This window comes from Glycine max, chromosome 11 (assembly GCF_000004515.6).
Source record: "Glycine max cultivar Williams 82 chromosome 11, Glycine_max_v4.0, whole genome shotgun sequence".
Lineage (NCBI taxonomy): Eukaryota > Viridiplantae > Streptophyta > Magnoliopsida > Fabales > Fabaceae > Glycine > Glycine max.
In genome coordinates, this window is record NC_038247.2 from 14,506,193 (window position 1) to 14,533,360 (window position 27,168).

The window sequence follows — 27,168 nt, forward strand, 5'->3', positions numbered from 1 at the left end:
GCATAATTCTGATGATGAGGACTCTGATAAAGATGGTGTTAGGCGTGCATTGGGTCAAGACAGATATGTTAGTAGGGGGGTCATACACTTCCTCTAACAAGAGTAGCAGTGACAGTGATTCAGACAGCGATTCTAGTGATCACAGACATGAAAAAACAAAAAAAGGTGGGTCTGTTGCTGCAAAGAAAGTTAAAGGATATGGCATGGAAGAAAATAGATTCAGAGATGAAGCCAGAGATAGTGGTGCAGATAAAGGGAAGTATGGTGCTAATGTTGATGCATTGGGCTCTCTTACAAAGTCATATGGGAGAGATATTACAAAGGGATCAAATAGTAGAAGTCGAGAGATGACACACGGTAACAGGAAAATTGATGGAGACAGAGAGAGGGAGCCTGTCACAGTGGTCAAGCATGATGAAGATGATAGAAAAATGGAGTCTGAATCTAAATCAGCTAGGTTTGAAGGGCCTGATGATGATAGCTCTGAGCAGAGAGGAAGAAATTATAACAAGGATGTTGAATCACATTTTGTTGGTCGAACTGCTCGGTATGGTGAGGATCATGAAACCAGAAGGCGTAGAAAAGATGATGATAATCATAGGGAGCATGAGCGCATACAAGGGATAATGATGACCATGGAGAAAGAAAGCATGGAAGGGATGAAGATGATCGTACAGGAAGAAAGCATGCAAGGGAAGAGGATGTCAGAGAAAAAAAGCATGGAAAGGATGAGGATGATCCTAAAGAAAAGCACAGAAGGCATGACGATGGCCTTGGAGACTATCGTATGGGAAGAAAGCATGCAAGGGATGAGGATGATTCCAAAGAAGGGAAGCACAGAAGGTATGATGACGGCCGTGGAGAGAGAAAGAACTTGAGGGATGAAGATGACCGTGCAGAGAGAAAGCGTGGAAGGGATGAAGATTACCGAACTGGAAGAAAACAGGCAAGGGATGAGGATGAACATAGAGAAAGAAAATTCAGAAGGAATGAGGATGATCGGGAAGGAAGAAAGTTCAGAAGGGACAATGATGTTTATGGAGAAAGAAAGAACTTAAGGGATGGGGATGTGCATGGAGAACGAAAGAACTTAAGGGAGAATGATGATAGGGAAAGAAAGCATTCGAAGGATGAAGATGGCCGTGGAGAAAGAAAGCACAGAAGGGATGATGATGATCCTGAAGAAAGCAGCACAGCAGGGATGATGATGGTCGTGGAGATAGAAAGCACAGAAGGGAGGAGGAAGAGCGGGGAAACAAAGGTTATGAGAGGGAAAGCCGTGGAGATTACTCCAAGAGAGGCAGATACTAAGGTTCTCGTTCGAGTGAGAGGTGTGAAAGTGACTCATGAACTGTGATCCAGGCATCTTGAGAATGTTTACTTGCTGCTTTAATATTTGAATTAGATGTGTCAGTTGTCTTATACATTTGCTTTTTAGAGGATGTAATTTGTGTGTGAACTATGTTTCATGTGTTTTCGTTTCAAATTCCGTATTATGTTTTTCTTACCAAAATTCTGTATTATGTTGTGACTGGTAGTTTTTTAAAAAATAAAATACAAAATCTACTGCAGGTGTTGTATATTTGCAAGGGTGGAATAGTGCGAGTGTGTGACTACTATTTGCGTGAAAGCGAATGATTTTCTTTTGCAACGAGATGTGAAGTCAAGAAGGCCACTATAATAGGATAGCGGTGGAATGTTAATCCCTATGAGCTTAAACCATAAATAACTTTGGTAACAGGGTGATTAAACCCCAGCCACGGGCTTTAGTACTTGATCTACAGAAGTTACATAGTTGAGGATTTATTTGTTTTTTCTATCTATAGTCTATGTGAGATTCTTGGTCTTGGAAATCGTGAGATTCAAAAAATTGAATCTTATTTCATCATCTACTCGTGCCAATTATTGACTGATTCAATTCAAGACTAGTACCGTGGTACGAGGTAAAATTTATACAAACAGGTATGTGCTCTGATACCATATATAGTCAAGTAACAGCATTTTGAATGCACCTAATGATAAGCCTAAACAGCTTGCCTCTGGATAATTACATTTAGTTATGATATGGTTGATAGATAACCTTAAGCATGTGGCCATGGATCGATCCCTAGCTCGTGTGTATGAAATAATATCTGTTGGGAGAGATTAATTCCTCAAATCATTTATTCTTGACGGGGGATACCTTGGTTAAAGAAAAATTGTTTTATCTAAATGTGTAATTGAATATCATTTTTGATATGTTGATCTAAGAGGGTTGTATTGATATTCTTTATATTATGCCTGCTCACTTTTGGTTGAAATAATTCAAACGCTAGTATAATTGGTTTTGGAAAGCAGTAAATAGAACTTTCAAAATTGTATCTATGCTGATTTTTATTTTTTTCATTCAACGACGAATAATGACGATATTATTATTTATGCAGTTAATTTATACACGTGAATGGGATGGACTAAACGTTTGCAATGACCCAACAGGTTGGATCAGTATGCTATAGCAAAATTTGCTGAAAACTTTGAAATGATTCTTAGAAATGTGGCTGAGAATGCATAGCTTGTTGGTCCTCGCTTGTGGTAAATCACACTTTTGCTTTGATTGGTAATCTTGTTAATTTTACTAATTTCCACTATACCTCTTCTTGGAAATCAATGAAATTATGAGAAAAAAATATTATAGAGAAAAATATAGAGATGAAAATAGACGTAAGGGTTGATGGAGGTGTATAAACAGGGTTTAAAGAATGGTGAAGATGGTGCAAAAATTTAGTTTAAAGAACAATGAAGCTGTAAGAGGGGTGGAAAATTTAGGGTTTTTCAGGGTTTACATTGGTTTTATATGAAATGGTATATTTGTAATAAAATTATATAAAAAAGGAAGGAGATATACTTATTAATTAAGGGGTGTAAATATCAAACGCTTATTTGGTTGATATAGTGTGAGATGTTCAGTTTGTCAAGTCAGAAATTAAAATAGAGAGATTTGATTATAAATACAAGAAAAGATAAAAGACTTTGTGATACTTGAGTGGTGAAAAATATAATTAAGCCTAATTTTAAATTTTGAAAGCTGTTATTATTTATTATATACTTTTATTCTTTTTTTTAAACATGAGATATCCTTAACCAAGAGTCCGACTAATTTCTCGAGGTACGAAATTTCATTTATATATAAAAAATAAATTCTTACGTAATGTTATTCCCTATGGATTCATCCCTGCATCTCACTTGTGTTATAATTTCTTGCCAAACTAGATAGAACAACTAGAAGACAGAAAGAGACACTTGTTACTAAATATCAACCAGAAGAGTAATGTTTACATGGACACAGATTTCAACAGAAGTCTTTCAGAAATCAAATTTTCACCATTCATTTTTCTCTCCTTTTCCCTAAACATCAAAGGTTCTCCCTCCTCTGTTGTCTCTACCCAAAAAGTTTGTACAAGTGGCTTTTACGTACCTAGAATGACTTTAAGGAATATGATTGCTTTCTAACCCATTCATCATAATCTTGCAGCATCTGCTGAAGTAGCAGTGGCACCAGCTTGTCCACCAAAGCTTGCATCATTCTGTACATAGCCAAAAGAGATTAATCTTCCTAAGCAAAACGATAAGTTGTTAAATTTTGTATTTAAGGCATGTTTGAGTAAGTAGTTTAGTAAGTATTTGTCGAATAAGTTCTTATCACATAAAACTTATTCATAAGTTTTACAGTGAAGTTTATTGAAATAAGCTAAACTGGAAGGTCATAAGCTACTTTTATAAGAAACAAAATGATTTTACACACAAAAGCATAAACAAAGTATATGCCACAGACATAGAACGTAGAAAGGAAAAAAAATCACCAAATTCCCTGGAGAATTTTAAGTTCTGTTTGTTGTCTTCTAAACCTCAAATAATTTCTCATTTAAAGTCCAAATTGTAAAAAAAGGTTTCTCCCAGACGGCCACAGGTTTATTTATCAACTATGTTAATCGTTGAATATGACTCCAATCACCTTGCATAAACTGAGTTCTTATTTATCATTTATGTTAAAACAGAATCCATAGCAAATAGAACTTTTGTGCACATCCTGAAGAATGATTAGGAATTCCATCTCAATATTTGCTAACACAATATCTAATGTCATAATTGGTAATGCCAATATTTAAGTAGGAAGCTTAACCTGACAGATCTGAAGGAGAAATGTTAAGGTGAAATATTTACTTGATGATAAACCTCTATGGTTTCACAAAGGCTACATCATAGAAAAGGGTAAGAAGGAGGAGGAGAAACCAAGTCATCAATCAGAAAAATAATAATGGCTGAAGATTTCCCCCTAAATTTAGTCCACAATAAAACTAGATAGATAACTGCAATATATTAGTGTCCTACTCCTCATATTAACTTTATATTCCATTATTCTAGAATCTTTAAATTTCCAAGAAGTGGATTTTGTGTATCTCCCTCCTTTCAATTAAGTACAGAGAACTTAGTGAAAGACTATATAAAAAAGAATTAGGCACAACATCTATAGCCAGTAATAGTTGGTAATTTTAAATTGAGAATCTACATGCAATACTTTATGTATAAATATATCATCAGAGAACTTGACCATGTGGAGTGCATAACCTAAAAGGATAAAATAAAAAATATTTACTAAATAACTCACATATTTCCAGGACCCTCAACGGCTGAAGTAGGCATCATGGTAAATGGTTGTGTGTAGATCTGCAGACAGAGATCTTTCTTTTACAGATGAGAGGCAAATGCAAAAATCCATAATGTCGAACTGAAATACAGTTTAATGGCTACTAATTTTGATTCAAAACAAGTGATCTTTTAACATATGAATATGCAGCTACAAAAAATGAATTAGTAAGGATTAAGAAGGAATGGGTCAACTTAACTCATCAGTCTCTATGAAAAGAAAACAGAAATTGCACTTTCACAACAATAAAATTCAACTGAATTCCTGGACTTTCTTTACCAAGAGGCTACAATATAATTTACATGAGGGTGATCTAAGTAATGCAGTTCATGCCTTCATGGTCCTTGAAAACAAATTCAATCATCATAACATACAGGATTACCACTCGTCTATCCCAAGAAAGAGAAACAAATATGGATCTAACATTATATGTAAACTTCATATATTTTATGAGGATAAGACAAACCTCAAGTGTGAGATTCAACTTAACATCAACTTCTAAAAATGATTCGGCACCAGCACCACCCCAAGTCATTTGGTTTCTCATGAATGCTGCGAATCCATAGAAATTATTAACAAACATTACTGTGACAATTCTTAAAAACACCGAAGTAACCAAAAGCGTCACATGAAACATGTATTGCAGATAAACTTGAATTCAGCAGAAAACTGTGTTGAAAGACTAGCTATTAGAAAGATAATAACATCCAAAGTTCTTGAGTAAATTTACCCTGATATCTGGAGAAATTTCCATTTTAAGGAGTCTAAAAATCGTTTTTTTTTTTTCATTTCGAGGCCAACTAAATGGTTTTGTATCTGATCAACTAAATAAATCCCATCACATTTTCACATTTATGTCTCTTTGCATTCATCTTAAGTCCTTTCCAGTATTTTCAGCACCACTGGGTGGGGAATATAACAAAAGGTACTATGGGATACGCACTATGCTGCAAGGAAAACCAAACATCTTTCTCTCTATTCTATGGAAGACTGATCGGTTTCTTTGCAGAAGGATTTTGATAGAAAATAAACATTTTTATAATTCAATTTGACAAAGGGAAGAATTTATATCCCATAAAACAAGTATGACTATGCACACAGTACATTGTAGATACCTGAAAAGTGGTCGTTTTGCTCTTTCACAACTTCTGAACCCTCAAACTGTGAATAATATAGTAAAGTACCCAACAATTAAATGGGATGAGTGACAAAAGGAATGTTACAAGAATTCATGTTCAATCAAACCAAGGTTTATATACATTTATTGAACTTAGGGCAGTAATTAATATGCGTGATTTAAGCATATTACTAGCTATTTTTTTTTAAAGGCACATGCGAACTTAGAAATTAAGCAACTTTACTACTATGTGTGTGTATGTATTATTCGTTGACTTTGTCTCTCTCACTCACAAACACAGTTAGGATCTGTGGAAACCTTTATAAGAAAAACTTACGCACTTGCACTATCTGATAAGCACTAGAAAATTTACTTTAAGAAATCCAGTTGTTGAATTACACTTGGTTATATTCACTTCATACAACAAAGTTTTAGAAACTTTAAACAATTGCATGTAATTTTAGTGTAAAATTTTATAAGAATGACACGCACAATGAATACTCATTAATCTGGGAGTGGATAGTGTGGAACACTGATGGGTCTTTGAGACATGTATAAGATAACGGGGGGAAAGGAGAATGAGCTGGACTGTTGGGCAAAGGTTCATGAGAGGAGAAATACAAATGCAGTTAGGTGTAAGGAGGGAAAATGGTGGGAGAGTGTAACACAATGTACACATGAAGGCAATGTATTGGAGAGGGAAAGGGGAGAGGGGGGGCGGGGGGGAGGAGAGAGAAGGAAATGTGAATAAGGAGAGGGCTAATAATGGTGTGGCATAACAGAATTTTAAGAGTGAATTGATGGCTTAGGCCAGGGAGGGCAGAATCTATGTATCACCTCTTATTTTTATCTCTCATAGTTGTGTTTCTTGTTTTCGGCTGTGTTTCTGTTTATTGAGAAGTATTTTACCATGTAAAGGAGATTTCCTTGAGTTATATCGTATTTTAGTATCAATACCATTTCCTATAAAACATTCTTTAGTGTACAGTCAAAGGATCCTAACTTGTGTGTATAATGAATGTGTTTTTAGTGTCTCTATTACTCTCACAAAAAATAAAGGTGTTACATCATGAACATTTTTGTTCTTTTTTGGTTGGGGAGAGGGGAACACCTTACAAGAAAGCATCTCAACCAAGCAATCTTCATCTGTTGAGGTAACCCGCAGATCCAACAATGGCACAGCTTCAAAGTTTAAAAATTGAAGTTTAGGCAGTTCACACCTACGCATACAAGAATAATTATTTGCTTTCAGAATCATACTTCTTCTGCCACAACCCAAGTGCTGTAAGATATTTGCCAAAGTTCATTAAAACATTCAGAAAAAAGAAGTATTTGTTGTCTAAAAATCAAGAGTTTTTTACTGTTGTTTATGAATAGTATTTTCAACCTATTTTGAATAACTGATTTTATCAGCTGAACCATTCAAAGTGTAGGACAGTATGATAACCTAAGCTCCACTTTCTTGTGGACTCATGCAAATCAGCTGTTTATCTACACATTCTTCATAAACAAGAAATACCTTGAATTTATTAAAAAATGTAATAATTTTGGGTGGTTTCTGTTTGAGCAAAACTCAACACATGCCCTGCTATGTTCATCTTTATTGTTAGTACCAAATATTGCAAAAGAATCAGGTAAGCACCATAACTTATAATTTGGTCCTGAACTTGACTTTAATTTTATGTCACAATCTAGATGAGTAACAGAATTTGCATCATCCAAACCATTGAAACTTGAAAGAACTACTCAGGCCACCAAAACAGAATTAAGGAGGCGGCAGACCTGTATGTGTTAGCATCAAGAGATTCAAATGATTGCAAGGCCTTCGTATTCAACACGGCTGCAATTCCGCTAGGTTGGCTCAGAAATTCACTGATGTGATATTTCTTGCCTCCAAGATCATCATTATATGTTGGCAGCCGGATTCTCTCCTTTTTTTCAGCAAACAAATTTGCCTTCTTTTTGGCATTTGAATTCAAGGAAGTTGCTGCCTTCACCTTGAGATCCATTTTCCTAAAAAATTAAATTCATGGTAAAAAAAAGCTAACAATTCTTAGCAAAGATCTCAATTCACAATATTTAAATTACACAACAAATCCAACAAAAAATAAATAAGAATAAGAACAAATTACTCTGACACCCCTGTGATCTCCTAAGATTGCACATCATATCCTTGCCTTTTTAACCCCTACAGATCCCCTTAAGTCTTTGAAATACATTACACTAGCACCCCTCGATACCCAAGAAACACATTACAGCGTGCACCCCTGTAAGAAGAGTTACTGTAATGTAAGGAAGGGAAATTGTGTGCAATCTCAAGAAACTACAAAGGAATGTCAATGCAATTTGCTCTAAAAATAAACAAACAAATAAACGCTTCTCTAACCTCTTTAATAAAGCACAAACAAGAAGTACTACAACAAGATCTCATCAGTACACAAGTATTCGTAGCAAGGGAAAACTTTATCCTTCAAGCAAGTTCACACAATATAACTCGGATAAGTTGAAGCCTAATGTGATTTAGGGATAACCAAGGTCTCCCGAAGCACCAAATAAAAAAGGAGAAAAGAAAAAGAAATCATGTATATGAAATATCCACAAGCATATCAACATTGTTAACACTAATACCATGGTTTTAAATTGCGGTCGCGACTGAGTTGCAGTGAGCTAGAAAACCTTTACATAGTAGACAATTGCGGGAAAATGAGGTTGATGCGGCCACAATTGCAGTTGCGGACCACTATTTAAAACCATGACCAATACGAATACAATTCTACGGGAGTTATTATAAAGTTGGCTTGGTGGTTGAAAGGAAAATGTGGGAGCAAGAGTTCGTGTGTTTAAATTCCTTTCACTAACAACTAACATTTTCCGTAAAAAAAAAACAAAACAAAAACAAAAACTAATACATTGCTACTATGGGACCAAGTTTGTTACACAAACTAACCCGTGGCTGAATTTCTGTATTGTGGGGTAAGAACGTGTGACCCAGAATTGCTCATATCCGTACCATTTGTTGCTCAAGAGGATAGCTTTTGCTGCAAAATGAAAGCACCAAGGGTTAATGGAAAACGGGAATTCAATCGGTAACTCAGAATGGGAGTGTTTGATTGCAGAGAAATGAGAAAAGGAAGTGATGCTTAATTAGAGTAATCACCCATTAATCTGATGGGTGTTGAAGGAATACGAAGAAATGATTGAAACAAAAAGCAGATTACATAATAGTTGGACAAGGAATTGGGGAGATGATGCTGTCTGTTACTGACAACTTTAACGGAAAAGAGAGGTTATTTAACCGCAAAAGTGTTGCTGTTTGCATGCAAGAGGCATGTGTTTATTAATCTTGAATTCATTTAAATAGTTAACAAAAGTGACATAATAACTATTAATTGGAAATTCAATGCTAATTTTTCTAATTGATAGTTATTATTATTGATGTAATTTATCTTCTAAAGCTTTATTTTGGAGGAGCTAAATTGTTGAGAATTTCGGGTATATAAAATTAAAAAGAAAAAAATTAAATTAAAAATTAAGGTTCATATATTAGAGTCTAATTTATTAAAATTTCATGTTTGAGACCCGGATAAAAAAAATGTAATTACAAATAAAAACCTATTAAAAACATCATCTTTTAAAAGAGATTAATTATTAATAAAATAAATGATACATCATATTCATCACACATATTATATGTTGACAAATACATAAATAAACATATGAAATATTTAATGTTATATATTGTATAATAATTTTATTTATATATAAATAAATTTTCTTAATTTACTAACTATATTATCAAATATTATTTTATTTAAAAATATTACACATTGTACACTATTATTCGTAATTATTACTTTAAATAAATTATTGTGAATTATTTAAAATTTAATTATATTTTAATTATTCTTATTTATGGATACTATTATAGATAAAGCAATTTATTTAGTATGTGAATTTCACAATAATTTTTACATGTTGATAAAAGAAATACTAATATTACAAGAAGGATAAAATATTTTAACAAACAAAAATATCAAGCTAATTTTTTTTTAGAAAATATATTTTTAATTCCTATATTTTTATGAAATCTTATTTTTAGTCTATGTACTTTAAAAAAAACTTATTTTTAGTCTCTCCTTATAAATGATATTGACGTCATTTATTATATGACAAATAAATCAGTTAACAATTTATTATTTAACTATTTTCATTCTTTCTTTCCAATGTTAATCTCAAACATGTTGCATTTTTCGCCATCAAACCAAACACTTCATGGCATTAAGTAAACTCATGACACTTGGTCTACAATTATAATCAAGGCTTCCAATACATATAAACTGCTGCATGTTTAAAGCCTAAGCAGATGACTTACTAAAATTCAAATCTTTAGATGGTAATTTGCTAGAAATCACTAGTTAAAATAGATATCAAGTAATTTGCAACCGTATGCACAAGTCCCTTTTGACCTTTCTCTTTTAACGAGTTGTGAACACCTTGTTTTTTTTATAAAGATTAACCAAGTTACAGACAAGTTTATGAATACAGATGTTTCTAAAAACTCTACACCAGACAACAATTTGTCATGTTTTATCATGTTCAGTGCTTCTGAATAACCCTGAGCTTTGCACTTCTACTTCGGCGGTTCAATTTTTCTTCTTCTCCTGATGGCGTGATTGGTCTTTTTGTGAGAATTGTTCCATTTGATCCATATATCACTTGCTTTATCCATGCTTCTTTTTCTTTGATTTCATCACTAGTGTTCCTCAAAACACTGTTGAGGCTCTCCCTTTCTTCCACATCTTCCCTCCCTTTGATTATGTTAAGAAATGTCTGTTTCACAATTCTGTCCTCTAGACTATGAAAAGATATGACAGCAAGCCTACCCCCAGGTGCAAGGCAATCAAAACAAGAATAGAGAGAATCCTCAAGTGTCTTCAATTCATCATTAACAGCGATTCTCAGAGCTTGAAACACCCGGGTTGCCGTCTTTATCCAACCTTGCCTTCCACCTATTAGTATTACAATGTAATTCAAATTTGTAGGACTTTTATTACAGTTCACACTAATGAACAAATTTGTAAGCAGAATGCAAAAGCATGTTATAAATTCTCTTCGAAAGTAGGCATAAATGAAGATCAGGAATGGTATTGTAGAGAACATTACAGGAACATATGTGATAATCGATTAATGACATGAATGGGAACTGATGCTTATGGCCAAAGAGAAAACAGAGCTACAAAAGAAAATGGGAAAAGGAACCACCTTTCATTGGAGGAGTCACACGCCGAATAAGATCTAGTAAGTCACTGGTCGAATGCAATCCGCCATATAATCGGGCATTGACAATTTTCTTTTGCAGAGTTCTCCAATTACTTTCTTCCCCATACTCTCTTAGGATACGGCCCACTTCAGAATCTGGCCAGGAATTTAATATGTCTTCTGCTTTAAGACTTGCCTGTCATAGGCCTGTGCATCAGTTCAATTGGAAAGAAAAATTATGTACTACTCTCAGCATATGGGCAACAAGATATCATTACATAAGAAACTTGTTTGCCTTAATTAACAAAAACAACAACAAAAGTATTCTAGTGTGTGGTAAAAGAAGAAATTGGTACATTTCGCTAACAAGAAAGATTGAAGAAAGCCATCAAAGAAGTTTCCAGCATTGTTTGGACAGATGCACAAGCCAGGCCATATATCTATGAAGGTATTTTAGAAATAAATGTGACTCCTTTATGCACTTCAGAGGGGAAAATGTAGACTTGCAATTGTTGATTAGAAAAACAACAGAATGAACTTTAACAACTCCATGGGTTGGTATATATATATGCATTTTGTTACAATACCATTGATTGGAAATCAATGGTTATAAACTCCATACTTTCCCTCTAACATGCATCCCTGTCTAGAGAAGCCAAACCATTTAGACATAGAAGTATGTCTTGGAATGGATTTAACCATACTAACATAGCAAAGAGACTACAAAAAAAAAATCATCAGACAATGTTAAACAGCATTTATTTGATACCAGGTCAGCAACAACATTACATGTAATCTAAAAAAGGAAAAACCATCAACAGTTGCCTTGGCACCATATCTATTGATCTCATTCTTCCTCAGAAGAGCATAAATTTCACACTGAGATCCAAAATGCCTGAAACTATACCTGAGGATCCATCCGCATATCAAGGGGTCCATCACCAAGCACACTGAATCCTCTCGCAGGATCGTCCACCTAAACCAAAAAAACAAAATAAAATAAAAAATAAAAAACTGCTCTTCATCATGACTTTATCAAAGATTCAAAATACTCAAGTCTCAACCACATATTCTAGTGCCATTAGATACAACCATATCATAGTTTTAAATTATGGTCCGTATTAGAAATATTAGTGTATGTATAATTGTTTATCCTAATCAAATCTGTTAGGACAAGCTAGCTGTCTAACTGACTGCTACAACTGTAACTAACTGTTGAGTCAGCAGTCAATTGAATATATAAAAACCTGTACCTCCCATCTCTCTATCATTGAACCACTTTACAATTCCAAAGAGAAAATAGTGTGTGTGTTGATAGTGTAAAGGGTTTTTACATTGCCATCCACTCAACTAATCACAAACTATCATGTATAATAAGTTTATTATCTAAAGTTCTGTTTGGATAAACTTCTCTTTAAGCACTTATAAGAGAAGAAAATAAAAAAGTAAAATGAATTGAACTTTTCCAATAAGCTAAAATCAACTTATGTACTTAACTTCTATAGAAGTTTTCTCATCTATGTGGGATCATATTGGGGAGAAGAGACCGAAAAAAGAAGCTAAGGATGAATGAATTTGGTGTGACAAGCCGACAACAATTGTATGGTAAAAAAATGTTTGTGATAGATTACACTCTTGTGGGGAGGTACATGAGGCAAAAAATTTTAACACCCTTAGGAAAGCTCCTGTGCCTTCAAAAGTTAAGGCTTTTGTTTGGAAAATGGTGTTGGGAAGAATACCAACGAAGGACAATCTGTACAAGAGGAAAATCATACAAGGGGGAAATTTGTTAAATTGTGTGTTCTGTAATGCACATGTGGAATCAGCTGCACACCTGATGTTTGGTTGTAAATTTGCTATGGAAATCTGGTGCAACACCCAGTAGATTGTATTGACCACTTTTGGCAACATCGAGGCAACATCACAGGGAAGAATCCAAATAATGAATCATGGGTAGTTTGGATGGCAGTAGTGTGGTCAATTTGGTTGCACAGAAAGATATTATTGCCTTTGGAGATCAAATATGATATGTGGAAGCTGTCGAGGATGCTTTTAAATTTAGAGCATGGAAAGGGCATAAGACAAAAAAGCAGGGGTTTGATGCATCTCTGTATGTTTGGAGATGTGATGCTATATGCTTCAAAACAGAGTTGGGAACATGAGCATGCAAGTAAGTAAAGAAAGGGTACACGTACAAAGTTGTGGAATGAACCTGCATAGATGACATTCCCAAGTCCATTAAGATGGCGTCAACCCCCAACAAGTGTAGCTCAGCGATTTCTCTAAGCACAGACTTGACGTCTCTAAAATTCCTCAAAACGGTAATCGCTTTGACACCAGCGTTCAAAACGGCATCAAGACGAGGCTGGGCGATGTCGTGTGCTAGAGAGTCCACGTCCATCCCCACCAAATACTTCAACTCTGGATGGCCCCTAATAACCTGTTTCATTCCATTCAATAGTTGTGGCACTTTTTACTCAGTTAAAAAAACAAGAATGAATACTAACGGCGGTGGAGTGACCCGCGGCGCCCAGAGTGCAATCGACGAAGGAGGTTAGTGTGGAGTTGGAAAAGACGTCCAAGACCTCGCCCAGCATAACGGGAACGTGAGAGAACTTGGTGTCGGTGTCAATGTCGTTTATTCTGCAACGCTCGATTATTGCGTCTCTGTTGAACTGCTTATCGGAACGGGTTCTGCGCTTCTCCTTCGCCAACGCTGCTTTTGCGTTCTCCTTTTTATTCTTCTGATGTTTTGTGGCGGCTGAACGAGAAAGCAGAAAGGGGTTGCAAATGGGTTTGGGTTTGGGTTTGGAGGATAGTGATAGTAACAGTGATGATGATATCTTGGAAAGCATCGTCATTTTCTGTTATTTGGGGACAAACCAAACCCGGATTGCGCCACTATCTATCTCTCTATCTGGGTTCACTCATTGCGGAACTTGCTTGCTTCAAACCTAAAAAACTCCATGAGTAACGACGGTGTTTTATCGTCTTAACAATCGGGGAAATCTTATTTTTCACTTTTTATTAAACTGTTTTATTTTATAATGTTTTTCTCCTAAAACAAATTCAAATTTTACACTTGGTTTCTGAAGAAATTTTTTCTTCACTTTTGATTTCTCACTTTTTTTCTTTATTTTATATTTTTTTTCCTTATTGTTATATTAGCTCGTGGTTATGAAAAAATTATAATTCAAGGAGCAAAATAATCAACTAATGGCAAGACCAAATAATAATAATAATAATTTTTTTCAAAAACACAATTAAAAAAATTTATTAGGGATCAAATGTAGATTTTAAAAATCTTCTTATGACTAAATTTATATTTAAGTCTATCTTTTATTTAATTACTCTTTAAAATATCCATTGTTTTAGTTTTAATCAATTCTAGCTAGTTGTTCTTGGGTGATGTTTTAGGGTCTAAATTCTCCATCTTTAGTTTATGTATGTATTTAGACTCAATCTCACCCTTGCAAATGAGTATATACAAGGACATGATGATGATTTTGAGGAAAGACTAAGACCTCAATTTATTATTAGCATTGATTATGTATACTCTAAGACATGGATTTTTAGTTTTAGTTTATATCTAAGTTTTTATACCTTTGTAATTGTTTAAGAGGATTTTGTAAGGCCTTTGGAGTGCCAAGAGTTATTATAGCTAGATTATGTATGAATATTGAATTGTATGAGTTTAAATGTGTTAACACCCAAATTTTGTTATAAAATTCAGTTGTCGAGGATTCAGAAGAATGGTTCCCGATTAAGGTGAATTTCGGGTAACGTTTATGTTAGCTGAATGAGATGAATGCTAGTTTGGTTGAATAATCAATATTAGCCAAACAAGAAAGTTAACAAAACCTGGACAAAGTCAATATGGCTACTTACAATGTTAGCTAAATTGGCAAAATTCGATTAATTTTAAGGTTAGTTGAATGAGTAGAAGATCAATTTGACTACGTTTAATATTAGCTGAGCGAGAGATTTCATTAACTTCAGTGTTAGTTGAAGGTGGATGAGGTCGATTCAGCTACTTATAATACTAGCCACATTGCATATTAGCCATAATTAGTCGAATCAGCATAAAACTAGTCAAATGACCCCCAAAGCTAGTTACATGACTCTTAAACCACGTTTTAGAAAGTTATCAAGTAGAAAAATGTAGTCGGGGGGATTTGAGTTTATTGCCTATAAATAAGCCTTGTACTTCAAATTTTAAAGACATAATCAATCCAGCATAAGCCTATTTTACTCTATATTTTATCTTTTTGTCTTTTATCTCTTTACATTACAACTTTCCTTTACTACTTTCGTTTACAACCATTCGTTTAAGTTGGGGGGCATATATCAATGTTATCTTAACATTGCATGTCTACTTTCTGCAAACCTAGTTAACTTGAAGTTGGGGAAGCATATAGTGATGTTATTAAAGCGTGACAAGTCTACTTTCTACAAACCTAATAGTTCTAGAAGATTCCAGTTTTCACATGCAACAGAACCATGTTAGCTGAGAATCATAGACACTGCTAGTAGAAGAATGGTGGCAACATGAATCGACTGATACAATGAATCTTTCATCTTCCTCCTTACGTTTTCAGCTAAAAGATGCAGGGGGCATTTGTTAACACCCAAATTGTGTTACAAAATTCAATTGTTGAGGATTTAGAAGAATGATTGCTGGTCAAGGTGGATTTCGACAAACTTTTATGTTAGCATAATGAGATGAATGCTAGTTTGGTTGATTACGGTAATGATGACTTATCAATATTAGTCTATCAAGAAGGTTAGTAGAACCTGGACAAAGTCAATACGCAGAACCTAGCAAAGTCAATACGATTAATGTTAGTCAAATTGGCAGAATTCGATTAATTTTAGGTTAGTTGAATGAGTAGATGATCAATTTGGTTACGCTCACTATTAGTTGTGTGGGAGATTCAGCTAACTCTAGTGTTAATTGAAGGTGGATAATGTCAATTTGACTACTTACAATGTTAGCTGAAATGTTAGTCGAGTTATGGATTTAAGCTAACTTTATGCATAAAAAATTAGCTAAATCAAGTCATATTTAATTTAATAAAGATATTAGAACATTTTTCACGATTTTCTGATATTCAAATGGCTTGCGACGGCTAAAACTTACCAATGATATCAGTCCCTAAAAATAGGAAGTGGTTGTCATTTTCTTTAACATTTGAAATAAATTGATCAATTGGCTTGTGATAAGAGGGAAAGTGTCTAGATTTTAGGAGCAGTTGTCAACAATTACCTCTACCTCAGAATTAGTTAGTCGAAATGTTAGCTGAATCAACGTAAAACTGGCCGAATGACCCCCAAAGCGAGTTGTATGACTCCCAAACCATGTTCTAGGAAGTTATGAAGTAGAAAAATAATATGGTTTAGGGGATTTGAGTTTGTAGCCTATAGATAAGTCTGGTACTTCAAATTTTAAAGACACAATCAATCTAACACAAAACTATTATATTATATATTTTATCTTTCTGTCTTTTATCTTTTTACATTACCGCTTTCTTTTACGACTTTCATTTAGAGTCCTTTGTTTATAGCTTTCAATCTTTATTTTTACGCAAATCTTGTCCTTCGTCATCTTTCTTCGTCTTCTTTGTTCATCTACATTAAGCACTTTCTAAAGTAACTTAGGACCCATATTCAAGAAGCAGAGTCCCCTTGGAATAAATTGTTTGACCATTATTTGTGATCATGTCAAAGCAAGGCTGATCGAAATATATTTTGGCTGACTTTTCATTCTTACACAACAACAAAATGTTTATAAAATATGACACCTGACATTTTTTCATCATGAGAAAAAGATTTTGAAAATTATATACTCTTTTATTTAAGAGAAAATATGTTTGCATTGTCCGTGTAAAATTACAAATTACACAAACAGCTAATAGTATTTTGACATGTTAATTTTATTGCTTTAATTAAATCAAATAAAAATAATTGAAAAAATAAACAAATCACATATAAGGATTGGAGTATTGGAAGTAGGGGTGAGAATAGGTCAGGTCGGCCTACAAGGGCCTACGACCTGGCCTACATAAAGTCTGGCCTGAACTGACCTATTTAATTAAAATGTTAGATTCGGGCTTTTTTAAAAGCCTATTAAATTAAATAGATCAGACTTAGGCTTATTAAAAAGTCTTATAAGCCTGATAGGCCAGCCTATATATATGTATATATACTTATATTATTTTTTGGATACCAATATATACTTATATTATTTTTTGGGTACAATTAATTTTTTTTTAAACTATCAGACTTTGATTACTGCTCCATAACTTCTATTCCTATAATCAAGTAAGACTTTAATTACAATTTAGGTGTGAGTCATGTGCTCATTTATATTTCTCATTATTTTTATTGGCTTTCTTATTTCTGTTAAAATTTCCTTTTCCTTTAACTTTCCTATTACGTTACTACTTCAAAGCAAAGAGATATTAAAGATTTAATGTAAAGAATGACTTTTAAAAAGGCTATTAGGCCAGACTAAACTTTTAAAAAGGTCAAGCCGAACCAAAATAAAAGTCTTTGATAGGTTATAGGTCATGCTCAGGCCTCAAAAATTCATCGTAGGCTAGACTCAGGTCTTTCAAAGCCTGACTTGGCCTGACCTATTCTCACCCGTAATTGGAAATCTTGAAGAGTTGAACGATCATCGAGGGACTTGATGAAATTAGAGGGAACTTGTTTCACAGTGGAAGCGAGGTTTGATAGCAGTATTGGCTTTTGGGACATGTTATTGGTGGCCATTGATTCAATCACTTTGCTACCTCTTGCTATAGAATACAATATGCACACCCTCCTCTTGGTAACTATGGTGGTAACTATGTGGTTCAACTTTAGTGTCACGCGAAGCATGGTTGAGTTTGGTAGCAAGAAGTTCGAGAAATTTCTGGAGCTTAGAGTAAAGTAAGCAAAATTAGAGAAGGAAATGAAATGCTTTGATGGAAGAATCACAAACTTGTTCTACGTTTTTTTCATGTTTTGGACGTGGACATGAAAAACGTAGGTTCTTTCTAATTTAGCAAAAATTATTTTCACTCATATTTAATCTTTTGTCTCGTTTAATCTTCTCCACTATTTTTTTAGTTTTTGCTAGAGATGTTGAAATTGTTTGAACCGAGCATTTCGATTTGAATCTATTTGCCTAGTACTTTATATTTTGTTTAAATCTGGGCAATTTTAGCCATGGATCATGGTATGATATAGACTTAGCCCATAAAAGTCACAATGGTTGAAATTTCATTGAATTTGGGTCTTGTTTATAACCCCCTTCTCACATCAATTTGTCAGTGAAAAAATGAGGCACAACCTTTAAATTTTGAAAATGAATCAAGGCCTTTTTAGCTTAATCTAATCATAATGATTAAACATGGATTTATCATCCAAAAAGCGTGTACAAAATAAGACTTTCAACGAGCTTGGACCTTAATTTGTTTGAATCAAATTAATTTTGTGATTTTTAACAAATTTCTACTACTAATAATTTTTTTAAAGTATCTTCCTATCATTTATCTAATAATAGTAATTAAAAAAAGTAATTGCAATAACCAACAAAACGGAGGGAAAGAAAAAAAATTCTAATCTTTTATCTTTTTTAATTTATTCTTTTATAATTAACACATATGATTAAAAAAAATAGTTGATGAAACAAATGAGGGAAGGAGCCAAGCTTGTCCTTTTGGGCTTTCACTAGGGATGTAAATGAGTCGAGGCAAGCTTGAATTGAGTTGAACACATAAGGCTTGAGCTTGGCTCATTACGCTCAACTTTGTTTTACATAAAAGTCTAGCTTGACGAGTCTAATTAAAAGCTTGCTTAAAGACGTCTTTGATCAATTAATTATTTTAAAACCTAGTGAAATATTAACTAAAAAAAGAAACTTATAAAATTTAGTATGAGTAATGTACAAATCCAAAAATAATTGATAAACAAAATCATATTAAATTCAAGTCATTAAAACACAAAGTATATAAAAAAAATGAAAAAAAGAGAGCATAATATTAAAAAATACATACAAAGACAAGGAATGACTTTAACTAGGATGGGTAAGACTATTTGGTGTAGATACAAGAACTTAGAGAAAGAAAATGAATTAAGAGAGTGAGAATGCAAAGGGATGTGTGCAGAGGTGAAATACTTACAGGTTATAATATAACTTAAAAGTACTTTTATTTTCTATTTATTATTTTATAAGAATATGAAGAATTTTAAAAGTTTTTTATTTAATAATAATAATATTTATTATTATTATTATTATTATTATCATTATTACTTAAATAAACCAGTTTGTCAAGTTTAACAAGCTATTTTTTATAATTTGAGTTTTACCTTTATATCTAAAAAAAACTTTTTAAAAAATTTGAGATTGACCTTTATAGTAAACAAGTTAAAGACCCTTGACAAGTTGTTCGGTTTATTTCCATTCCTAGCTATCACACCAATGTCCACACCACTATCCCAATCTCCCAATTTTAAACAAAAATAAATCAAGATCTCCACTTCATTTTAGCTTTAAATGTGTAAATTAAATTGCGTGGAATGCAGACAGTAGTTATTTCACACACAAAAGTATTCTATTTTTCTTGGGTTATATATATCCTACGGCTGTCGCTCAACTTTGTTAACATCATTATATATGATTATTACTAGTCTAAATAAATTTTATTTATGAAGAAAATTAAATACAAATTTATTTCGTTAAATTGATTATTTACGTGTAAATATAATAAGATTTTATATCGTTGTGTTAATTTTACATATTAAATAAAAGTACTAAATTAACTATATATAAAGAAATTAATAATTTTTTATGTGACAAAGTTATATTTTTTTACGGTTGGTAACAAAGTTATATTAAAAAATAGACAATAATTATACACCAGCCTGTCCTTCCATGATCTTATAAAAAAAATATAATATTTTAAATTTATAAGTTGAGTTGAATTTAGATATATTGTTTAGTTGGGATGTAGCTACATTAGCTTTAAGGGGATATGCTTCCAATTTCTTTTAGTTTTCTTTATTTTATGTACAATTTTTTTATTTATAAGACAAGCTTTATTAAATTTTTATTTATTTTGTATGTGAAATTCTTTGTTTATAACCGTTTTACATATATTACAGTATGATTTACAGGTTTTTTCAAGTTGTATTAATATTAGTCTAATTAAAATTAGTTTTCTAAATTAAGTAAACCTATTTCAAAATGAGAAATTTGTATGTAAAAATATTCACAAAATAGTTTAATTTACTTTCTTTTTAGCTAGCATTATATTACATATAAATTTTCCTTATATGTAATTCAATATATTAAATGATTATAAGAATTCTGGACTTATAAATGATTAATTGTACATATGATATAGTTGTGCATTATTATGATAAGTTGTAACAATAATAATTGACACAGGTGATAATGATTTATGTTTTTGTTTTTTAATTAAGTAGTCCAAAATTCAAATTTCGATTGGCCTTTGAATATGAAATAAATTATATTAAAAAAAGAATATCTATTTTTATGTGCAAAGATTAATCGCCGGCTTCAAAACTATAACTACTTCTTCTTACTAGTACCAAAGGAAAAAAATGATATGTTATACTCATTAACTTCTTCACAGCCCATTTTCTTTGTTTTTGTTTGTACCCACCAATCCAATATTAATTAATAGCACTACTTTTTCTCTCACAAATGACCCATAATCAAACCCCCCACATCCCACACCCACTTGGTCCCCACCCCCACCCCCCCTCCTTGTGCCTATCATTTGGATATTGTTTAATCCTTTGGTCGCCCCCCTCAAGTCATGTTCCTCCCTCCTGTTTTGACCCAAAACCCTTTCTTTTTTTCCTTCCTCCCAATACCCCTATAGGTTTGTTGTTTGTCACTTTGATTGTATAATTAGCTTAGCTCTCTTTTTCAACTAAGTGGTGTGATGATAGCCATGGATTGACACCAACCACAACCATCATCAGAAACATTAGCATCAGAAAATGGGTGAGAATCAGAGGACTATGGAGAAGAAGGGGGAGAAAAGGGTCCTCATCCTCTTGCTCAAGCTGGAACTGGTTCTTTCCCTGGAGGCTTCATTGGGAAACATAGGTTGCAAGCAGCCATAACCAACCTCAATAACCAAATTAGTATTTTGCAGGTCATCTCAACTCATCATGCCTCTTTTTTGTGTCAATTTGGTGATCCATCTTATTTTGTTCAATTTATATGCACAATTTTTTTCTCTTCATCTTAATTCTCCTAGAAGAAGAATTTGATAAATGAACTATGATGAGCAGGAAGAATTGGAAAAAGTTGAAACAATTGGTGAATCCTCCACCGTTTGCAAGGAGTAAGCAAAGCCAACATATAAGACTATGATATTATTATTCTTTCTTATGGTTCTTCAAACCTTAGAGTTTAATTATTGTTCATAATCTAAATTGAATTGCTCCATCCATTTTGTGCTCTTGCAGTTTAATTTCAAGCGTTGAATCCATTCCAGATCCTCTCCTTCCATTGTAAGAAATTAATCCTCTTGATGTTCATGATATTAATTTTAAGGGTCCAATGTTGCGTTGTATGTGTTTTTTAATGTACTAGTAAAGAAAGTAAATAATATATTATAATCCAAAAGGTAAAAAAAGAAAAGATATTTGAACAAAAATGATTAATGTATTAGAGTTAAGGTTAAGGTAAAATGTTTGTTTGCAGCACCAAAGGTTCAGTTGATGCTGGTTGGGATCGATGGTTCGGAGGTGCCCACCACTCTCGAAATCACAAACGTTGGATTTAGATATTTTGTTTTTTATTTATATATATTTTTTGGTTACTATGAACAAATAATTTAATATTTACCTGTTAGTGATGGAAACAAAAGAGGATATTCTAATGTACTACAGTGATAAATGAATTACATGTTCTTTCAGTTTTTAATGATTCACTTTTCTTTCCAGAAAAAGAAAAGCATGATGATTATAAATGAATCGAAATTCCTTCTTTAGTTTTTTTATTATTGTGTTTGATACTTCTGTTTTGTTTTCCAGCATTTTTTGTTTCTTATTTTGCCATATTTGTGTTATAACAACGACTAGATAGCTTTTGCGCTATTTTTAACTCGATTAATTAGGGAGAAGAATAAACATTATTTTCTTAATTATTATGTATTATCTAAGTTTCGTATCAATGACAATGGACAAAGTCAAAACAATTGTATAGAATCTTAAGAGGGTGAGGACCAGACACATTTAATATGGCTCTTTGCTTTTTTTTTTTTACTTCATTTTTATTTTTTATTTATTTTATTCTGTCTAGATATATCTTGTATGATACGGGCTATATCATTTAAACAAAATTTTCCAACAAGTAAAGGGTGAATTCATTTTATGAGGATTATAAATTTAATAAAGATTTAATTAAGTTTTTACTCTGAAAACTTTTCATTTTCTTGTTTAGTGTTTCGTTTAGAATATTTTTTTTAAAAAAATAAGTTATTTATGAATCATTTTTTATTATTAAATATTCCCTCAAGTATTTGAGACTGAACGAGAAAATCATGACATTTAAAGGGAATCAAATGAAATGTTATAAAAAGATCATGTAATAAAGAAAGAGAAAATAGGTTATGAAACGATAGTATATTTTACAATAATTAGTTGTTAGTGCAAAATTGTTTTGCAAGGTCAGGAATCACCATTAAACTCAAAGAAAAATATATTTTATTAGCGTGAAATTTTTTTAAAGGAGAACTAAATTAAAATATCATAAGGATAATATTGAAATTATAAAAAATTTATATGTTAGTAGTAAAAAAATAAAAAATACCCTTATATATAGTCTCATATGGATTGACAATCCAAATGAGTCTATACAGATTGACAAATCCGTATAGGCTATACATAAGGATAATATTGAAATTATAAAAAATCTATGTTAGTAGTAAAAAAATGACTAGTGCCTCTACGGATCACTGTTTTCCATTTTTTTCAAATTTAATATTCCTCCCTCTAGGAATGTTGTGCTTTCCTTCGTCTTTGTGCTTCAGCTGTCTGCTGCTTCTCTATTTTTCCAACCATTTCCCGGCTCTTTTAAATTTCAAAATTTGAAAAAACCACTCATTACATGTTTCAGCTCTGCTTCTCCTTTTCTTCCGCCCAAGAGGCCTCTTCCTCTTCCCCTTGTGATCAGTTTTTTAAATTTTAAATTTCAAATTCCTACCAGACAACCTTTCCTTTAACCAAGTGTTTCCTCTTTCTTCTAGATCTCTTCCTCTTTCTTCTTCTTTATCTTTCCTTTAAACAAAATCGAGTTGTACTACCCGCTCCGTTCAAAGTTATTTTTGAGCTGTAGTGCCCGCTTCGTTCCGAGCTCCATCGTCGTCGAATTCTTGCCACTCCAATCCCACCGGCACAAATCCTTCCTCATTTAATTTGTTGCGATTCCTCCTGCCACAGATCCAGTTCTGGCGACTCTCACAGCAACAACAACAACAACGATTATTTCAAAGCTTCTCACCTTCTCTTAGGTGACTCACTCTCACGTCAATTCTCTACTAATTGTAGGTGTTTGACACCACTTATTTGGAAAAATAATCTGCTTTTTGCCAGCTTCCATAAAGAACTTTTGATAACAAGAACATTATTGAACAGGCTGCAGTCAGAGATGTTCAGGAGGTTTTTGTCTATGAACATAATTTTCAGGAGGTTTAATTATTAATAGTATCTAATTTTTTTTATTTGTTTAATATTGGATCATTTTTTTTGTTTCTGGAATTCTTTGTGTTAATTTTTTTCATATTGGGTCTATATTTTTTTTCTGCTCCTCTAATGATTGAGGCATGTTTCTATTCTCTTTCCTGCTTATTGTCATAAAAAACAAAAATAGGAAAATAATTAGAATGCAAAAAATATTGGTTCATTGCTTATCATTTTCTATTTTGTTCATTGTTCCTTGGCAATGCTCACTATTGGTAATATCTTTTTTGTTATTAATAAATCTCATAATGGTAACCTTTGAGCTATTAGTTATTCATATTTCCTGAAATTTAATGTCTTTGATTGGTCATCAAGTATAGCAAGAAAAAGACAAAACAATTATGAGAATTTTCATTTGATACTCCAAGTGCGGCAAATGTTGTCCTAAGGTTCGTTCTTATTTAGCTTTCTTAAACGCTTAATTTTTTTTTGTAGCAATTCAATTAAATTTTTTTGTGATTTGTAAAAAATAAATAATAATAATAATAACAAGACAAGGCTATCAAGATGTTTCTTGTGAGGAACATTGTTGAAAAGATTGTAGTCAGATGTTCAAGAGGCTTGTGTCTATGAACGCAATTTTCAGGAGTTTAATTATTAATAGTATCTAATTTTTTTATTTGTTTAATATTGGATCATTCATTGTTTCTAGAATTCTGTTTGATTTTTTTTCATATTGAAACTATGTCGTTTATGCTCCTATAATGACTGAGACATGTTTCTCTTCTCTTTCTTGCTTATTGTCATAAAAAACAGAAATAGGGAAATAATCAGAATGCAAAAAATATTGGTTCATTGCTTATCGTTTTCTATTTTGTTCATTGTTCCTTGGAAATGCTCACTGTTGGTAATATCTTTTCTCTGTTATTAATAAATCTCGAAATGGGAACCTTTGAGCTATTAGTTATTCATATTTCCTTAAATTTAATGTCTTTGATTGGCCATCAAGTATAGCAAGAAAGAGACAAAGTGATTATGAGAATTTTTATTTGATGCTCCAAGTGCGACAAATGTTGTCTTAAGGTTCGTTCTTATTTCACTTTCTTAAACGTTCAATTTTTTTTCTGTAACAATTCAATTAGAGTTTTTTGTGATTTGTAAAAAAATAAATAATAATGATAATAATAATAAGACAAGGCTCTCAAATTTAGAAGGAATAATATTTTATTTATCTCATAAGAATTATGAGGTCATTGGACTTATATGTACATGAGTCTGCTGGCTATTTTAGGAAATATGGAAACTAATTCTAGGGAGACAAATCCCTAAAATTATGGGATTTATTCTAAATACATAATCCTAGTATTAATAGTCATATACAACTGTGATAGAGAATAAAAATACAATCAGGGATAAAATATAAACTTTCCTGAAATACACACTAAGTAACACGATTTTGACACTCCCCCTCAAGCAGGTGAATAAATGTTCTCCATTCCCAGCTTGGATATAATTCTTTCAAAGTTGATACAGTTTAGCCCCTTGGTAAGTATATCTGCAAGTTGATTTTGAGTGGACACATATGGAGTGCAAATCAAGCCATTGTCTAGCTTTTCTTTGATAAAATGTCTATCCACCTCAATATGTTTGGTTCTATCATGTTGCACTGGATTGTGGGCTATACTAATTTCAGATTTATTGTCACAATATAACCTCATAGGTTCATCCCACCTTATCTTTAAGACGTCCAATATAATATTCAGCCATAGAAGTTCACATATTCCTTGGGTCATTGCTCGAAATTCTGCTTCAGCACTTGATCTAGCTACTACACTTTGTTTTTTGCTCTTCCAAGTCACCAAGTTTCCACCAAGGAAAGTGCAGTATCCAGTAGTTGATCTCCTATCCACAACTGACCTAGCATAATCTGCATTCATATATGCTTCAAAACTTACACTCTTGTTTCGTTTGAACAAAATCCTTTTTCCTGGAGTCCTTTTTAAATATTGAACAAATCTAAGGGCAGCTTGTAAATGTGCTTCCTTTGGTTGGTGCATAAATTGACTGACTAAGCTTATAGCAAAAAATGTCTGGCCTAGTATGGGATAAGTAAATAAGTCTGCTCACAACTCTCTGATACATTTCCTTGTCCACGGAAATATCCTCCTCTGCACTTCTTAACTTGATGTTTGGATCAACTGGAGTACTTGCTGGTCTGCAAGCTATTTTTCCTGTTTCTTTAAGCAAGTCAGTGATGTATTTTTGTTGAGATATGAAGATTCCTTTCTTAGAATGAGCTACTTCAATTCCCAAAAATATTTAAGTCTCTCTAATGTCTTAATCTCAAATTCTGTGGCAAGGCATTAACTTAACTCTTGTTGCTCCCTTTTGTCATCCCCTGTTACTATAATATCATCTACATATACCAATAATATTGTTACTTCCCCTGAAACTGAATGTTTGATAAATAAAGTGTGATCACCTTGGCTCTGTTTATAGCCCAAACTTGTCATAACTTTGGTGAATCTTCCAAACCATGCTCTCGGGGATTGTTTCAGCCCATATAGAGCCTTTTTTAGCTTGCAAATAGTTCCAGTAGCAACCTGTCCATCATAACTAGGGGGTAACTCCATGAATATTTGTTCTTCAAGATCTCCATGTAGGAATGCATTCTTCACATCAAACTGTTGCAGGTTCCAGTCATGGTTTGCTGCTAATGACAATATTACTTTGACCGTGTTCATCTTAGCAACTGGGGCAAATGTTTCCAAGTAATCCACTCCATATGTCTGAGTGAATCCTTTGGCCACTAACCTTGGCTTGTAACGTTCAATGGTCCCATCAACTCGATACTTTATGGTGTATACCCATTTGCACCCAACTAGTTTTTTTCCAATTGGCAAAGTGGCAAGTTCCCAGGTCTTGTTCTTGTTTAATGCCTCCATTTCCACATCCATGGCTTGTTTCCATTTCCTGTTAGATAATGCTTCAGATACAGAAGAAGGTGTGGGTGTAGTGTTTAGGTTTGTGAGAAAGATTTTATGAGTAGGAGAGAATTTTTTAAAGGATAGAAAATTTGATAGAGAATAAAGTGGTTGTTGGGTGCATGTTCTAGTTCATTTTCTAAGGGCAATGGGAAGGTCAAGGTTTTAGTTCACTTGTACTTCTGAAATTTCAGCAACAAACTCATTAGAATTATTTATAGGATTAGAAGATGTTACCTCATGTAATGATGGTGGATCAGATTCTTGGACATGGATAGAATCTGGAATAGCCTTTTCTCTCCTTGAATATACCAGATTTTTCCCAAATTTCCCACCATTAATCTTAGGTTGAGGTATAGGTCCTGCTGTTGAATCTGTGGATTGTTCTGCTGAATCTGGACTTCTTTCAGTTTCAG

At 32.9% G+C, this 27,168-nt stretch overlaps 3 protein-coding genes and 1 long non-coding RNA gene across 7 annotated transcripts in view; 2 read left to right on the plus strand and 2 right to left on the minus strand.

Moving 5' to 3' along the window:
• LOC100812351 (nipped-B-like protein B) overlaps positions 1-1,571 on the plus strand; it is a 5,055-nt gene extending 3,484 nt beyond the window's left edge. Inside the window, exons 6-7 of the mRNA XM_041006814.1 lie at positions 43-552; positions 612-1,571. Of these exons, the coding sequence (XP_040862748.1) occupies positions 43-552; positions 612-1,357 (1,256 nt within the window). The 3' untranslated portion in view covers positions 1,358-1,571. The remainder of the gene's footprint in view (positions 1-42; positions 553-611) is intronic.
• A 1,692-nt stretch (positions 1,572-3,263) lies between these two features.
• LOC121172653 (uncharacterized) lies at positions 3,264-9,132 on the minus strand. Of its 4 annotated transcripts, none has more exons than XM_041006982.1 (8): positions 8,959-9,126; positions 8,749-8,839; positions 7,584-7,814; positions 6,913-7,021; positions 5,800-5,845; positions 5,151-5,236; positions 4,646-4,704; positions 3,264-3,563 (listed from the first exon to the last, which is right to left on the minus strand). In XM_041006982.1, the coding sequence occupies exons 1-8, from the start codon at positions 8,960-8,962 to the stop codon at positions 3,455-3,457; spliced, it is 735 nt and encodes a 244-aa protein (XP_040862916.1). In that variant the 5' UTR covers positions 8,963-9,126; the 3' UTR covers positions 3,264-3,454. The 4 variants fall into 4 exon arrangements, with proteins under 4 accessions (XP_040862916.1, XP_040862917.1, XP_040862918.1 ...); XM_041006983.1 differs by lacking the exons at positions 8,749-8,839; positions 8,959-9,126 and adding exons at positions 8,188-8,269; positions 8,430-8,686; XM_041006985.1 differs by having other exon boundaries at positions 3,498-3,563; positions 4,646-4,718; positions 8,959-9,132.
• Positions 9,133-10,284: 1,152 nt separating this feature from the next.
• LOC100803819 (ribosomal RNA small subunit methyltransferase H) lies at positions 10,285-14,043 on the minus strand. The gene is made up of 5 exons (XM_003539094.5): positions 13,568-14,043; positions 13,273-13,500; positions 11,968-12,036; positions 11,064-11,256; positions 10,285-10,810 (listed from the first exon to the last, which is right to left on the minus strand). Exons 1-5 carry the CDS (start codon positions 13,919-13,921, stop codon positions 10,398-10,400), a joined length of 1,257 nt encoding a protein of 418 aa, XP_003539142.1. The 5' UTR covers positions 13,922-14,043; the 3' UTR covers positions 10,285-10,397.
• A 6,844-nt stretch (positions 14,044-20,887) lies between these two features.
• On the plus strand, positions 20,888-22,087 carry LOC100305760 (guanine nucleotide-binding protein subunit gamma 2-like). Its single transcript, NR_149083.1, has 4 exons — positions 20,888-21,235; positions 21,375-21,427; positions 21,552-21,596; positions 21,790-22,087. It is a non-coding gene; the product is annotated as a guanine nucleotide-binding protein subunit gamma 2-like (long non-coding RNA).
• Positions 22,088-27,168: the final 5,081 nt, after the last annotated feature.

Bases quoted from the DNA above. Each gene is read 5' to 3' on its own strand.
- LOC121172653 (XM_041006982.1), bottom strand. The intron at 7,022-7,583 runs GTCTGCCGCCTC...TTGTATGCGTAG, and splicing joins CTTGATGCTAACACATACAG to GTGTGAACTGCCTAAACTTC. The intron at 3,564-4,645 runs GTGAGTTATTTA...GGCTATGTACAG, and splicing joins GTTGAGGGTCCTGGAAATAT to AATGATGCAAGCTTTGGTGG.
- LOC100803819 (XM_003539094.5), bottom strand. From the start codon at position 13,921: ATGACGATGCTTTCCAAGATATCATCATCACTGTTACTATCACTATCC. The intron at 13,501-13,567 runs GTTAGTATTCAT...GGAATGAAACAG, and splicing joins CCGCGGGTCACTCCACCGCC to GTTATTAGGGGCCATCCAGA. The intron at 10,811-11,063 runs GTGGTTCCTTTT...TAATACTAATAG, and splicing joins TGTGACTCCTCCAATGAAAG to GTGGAAGGCAAGGTTGGATA.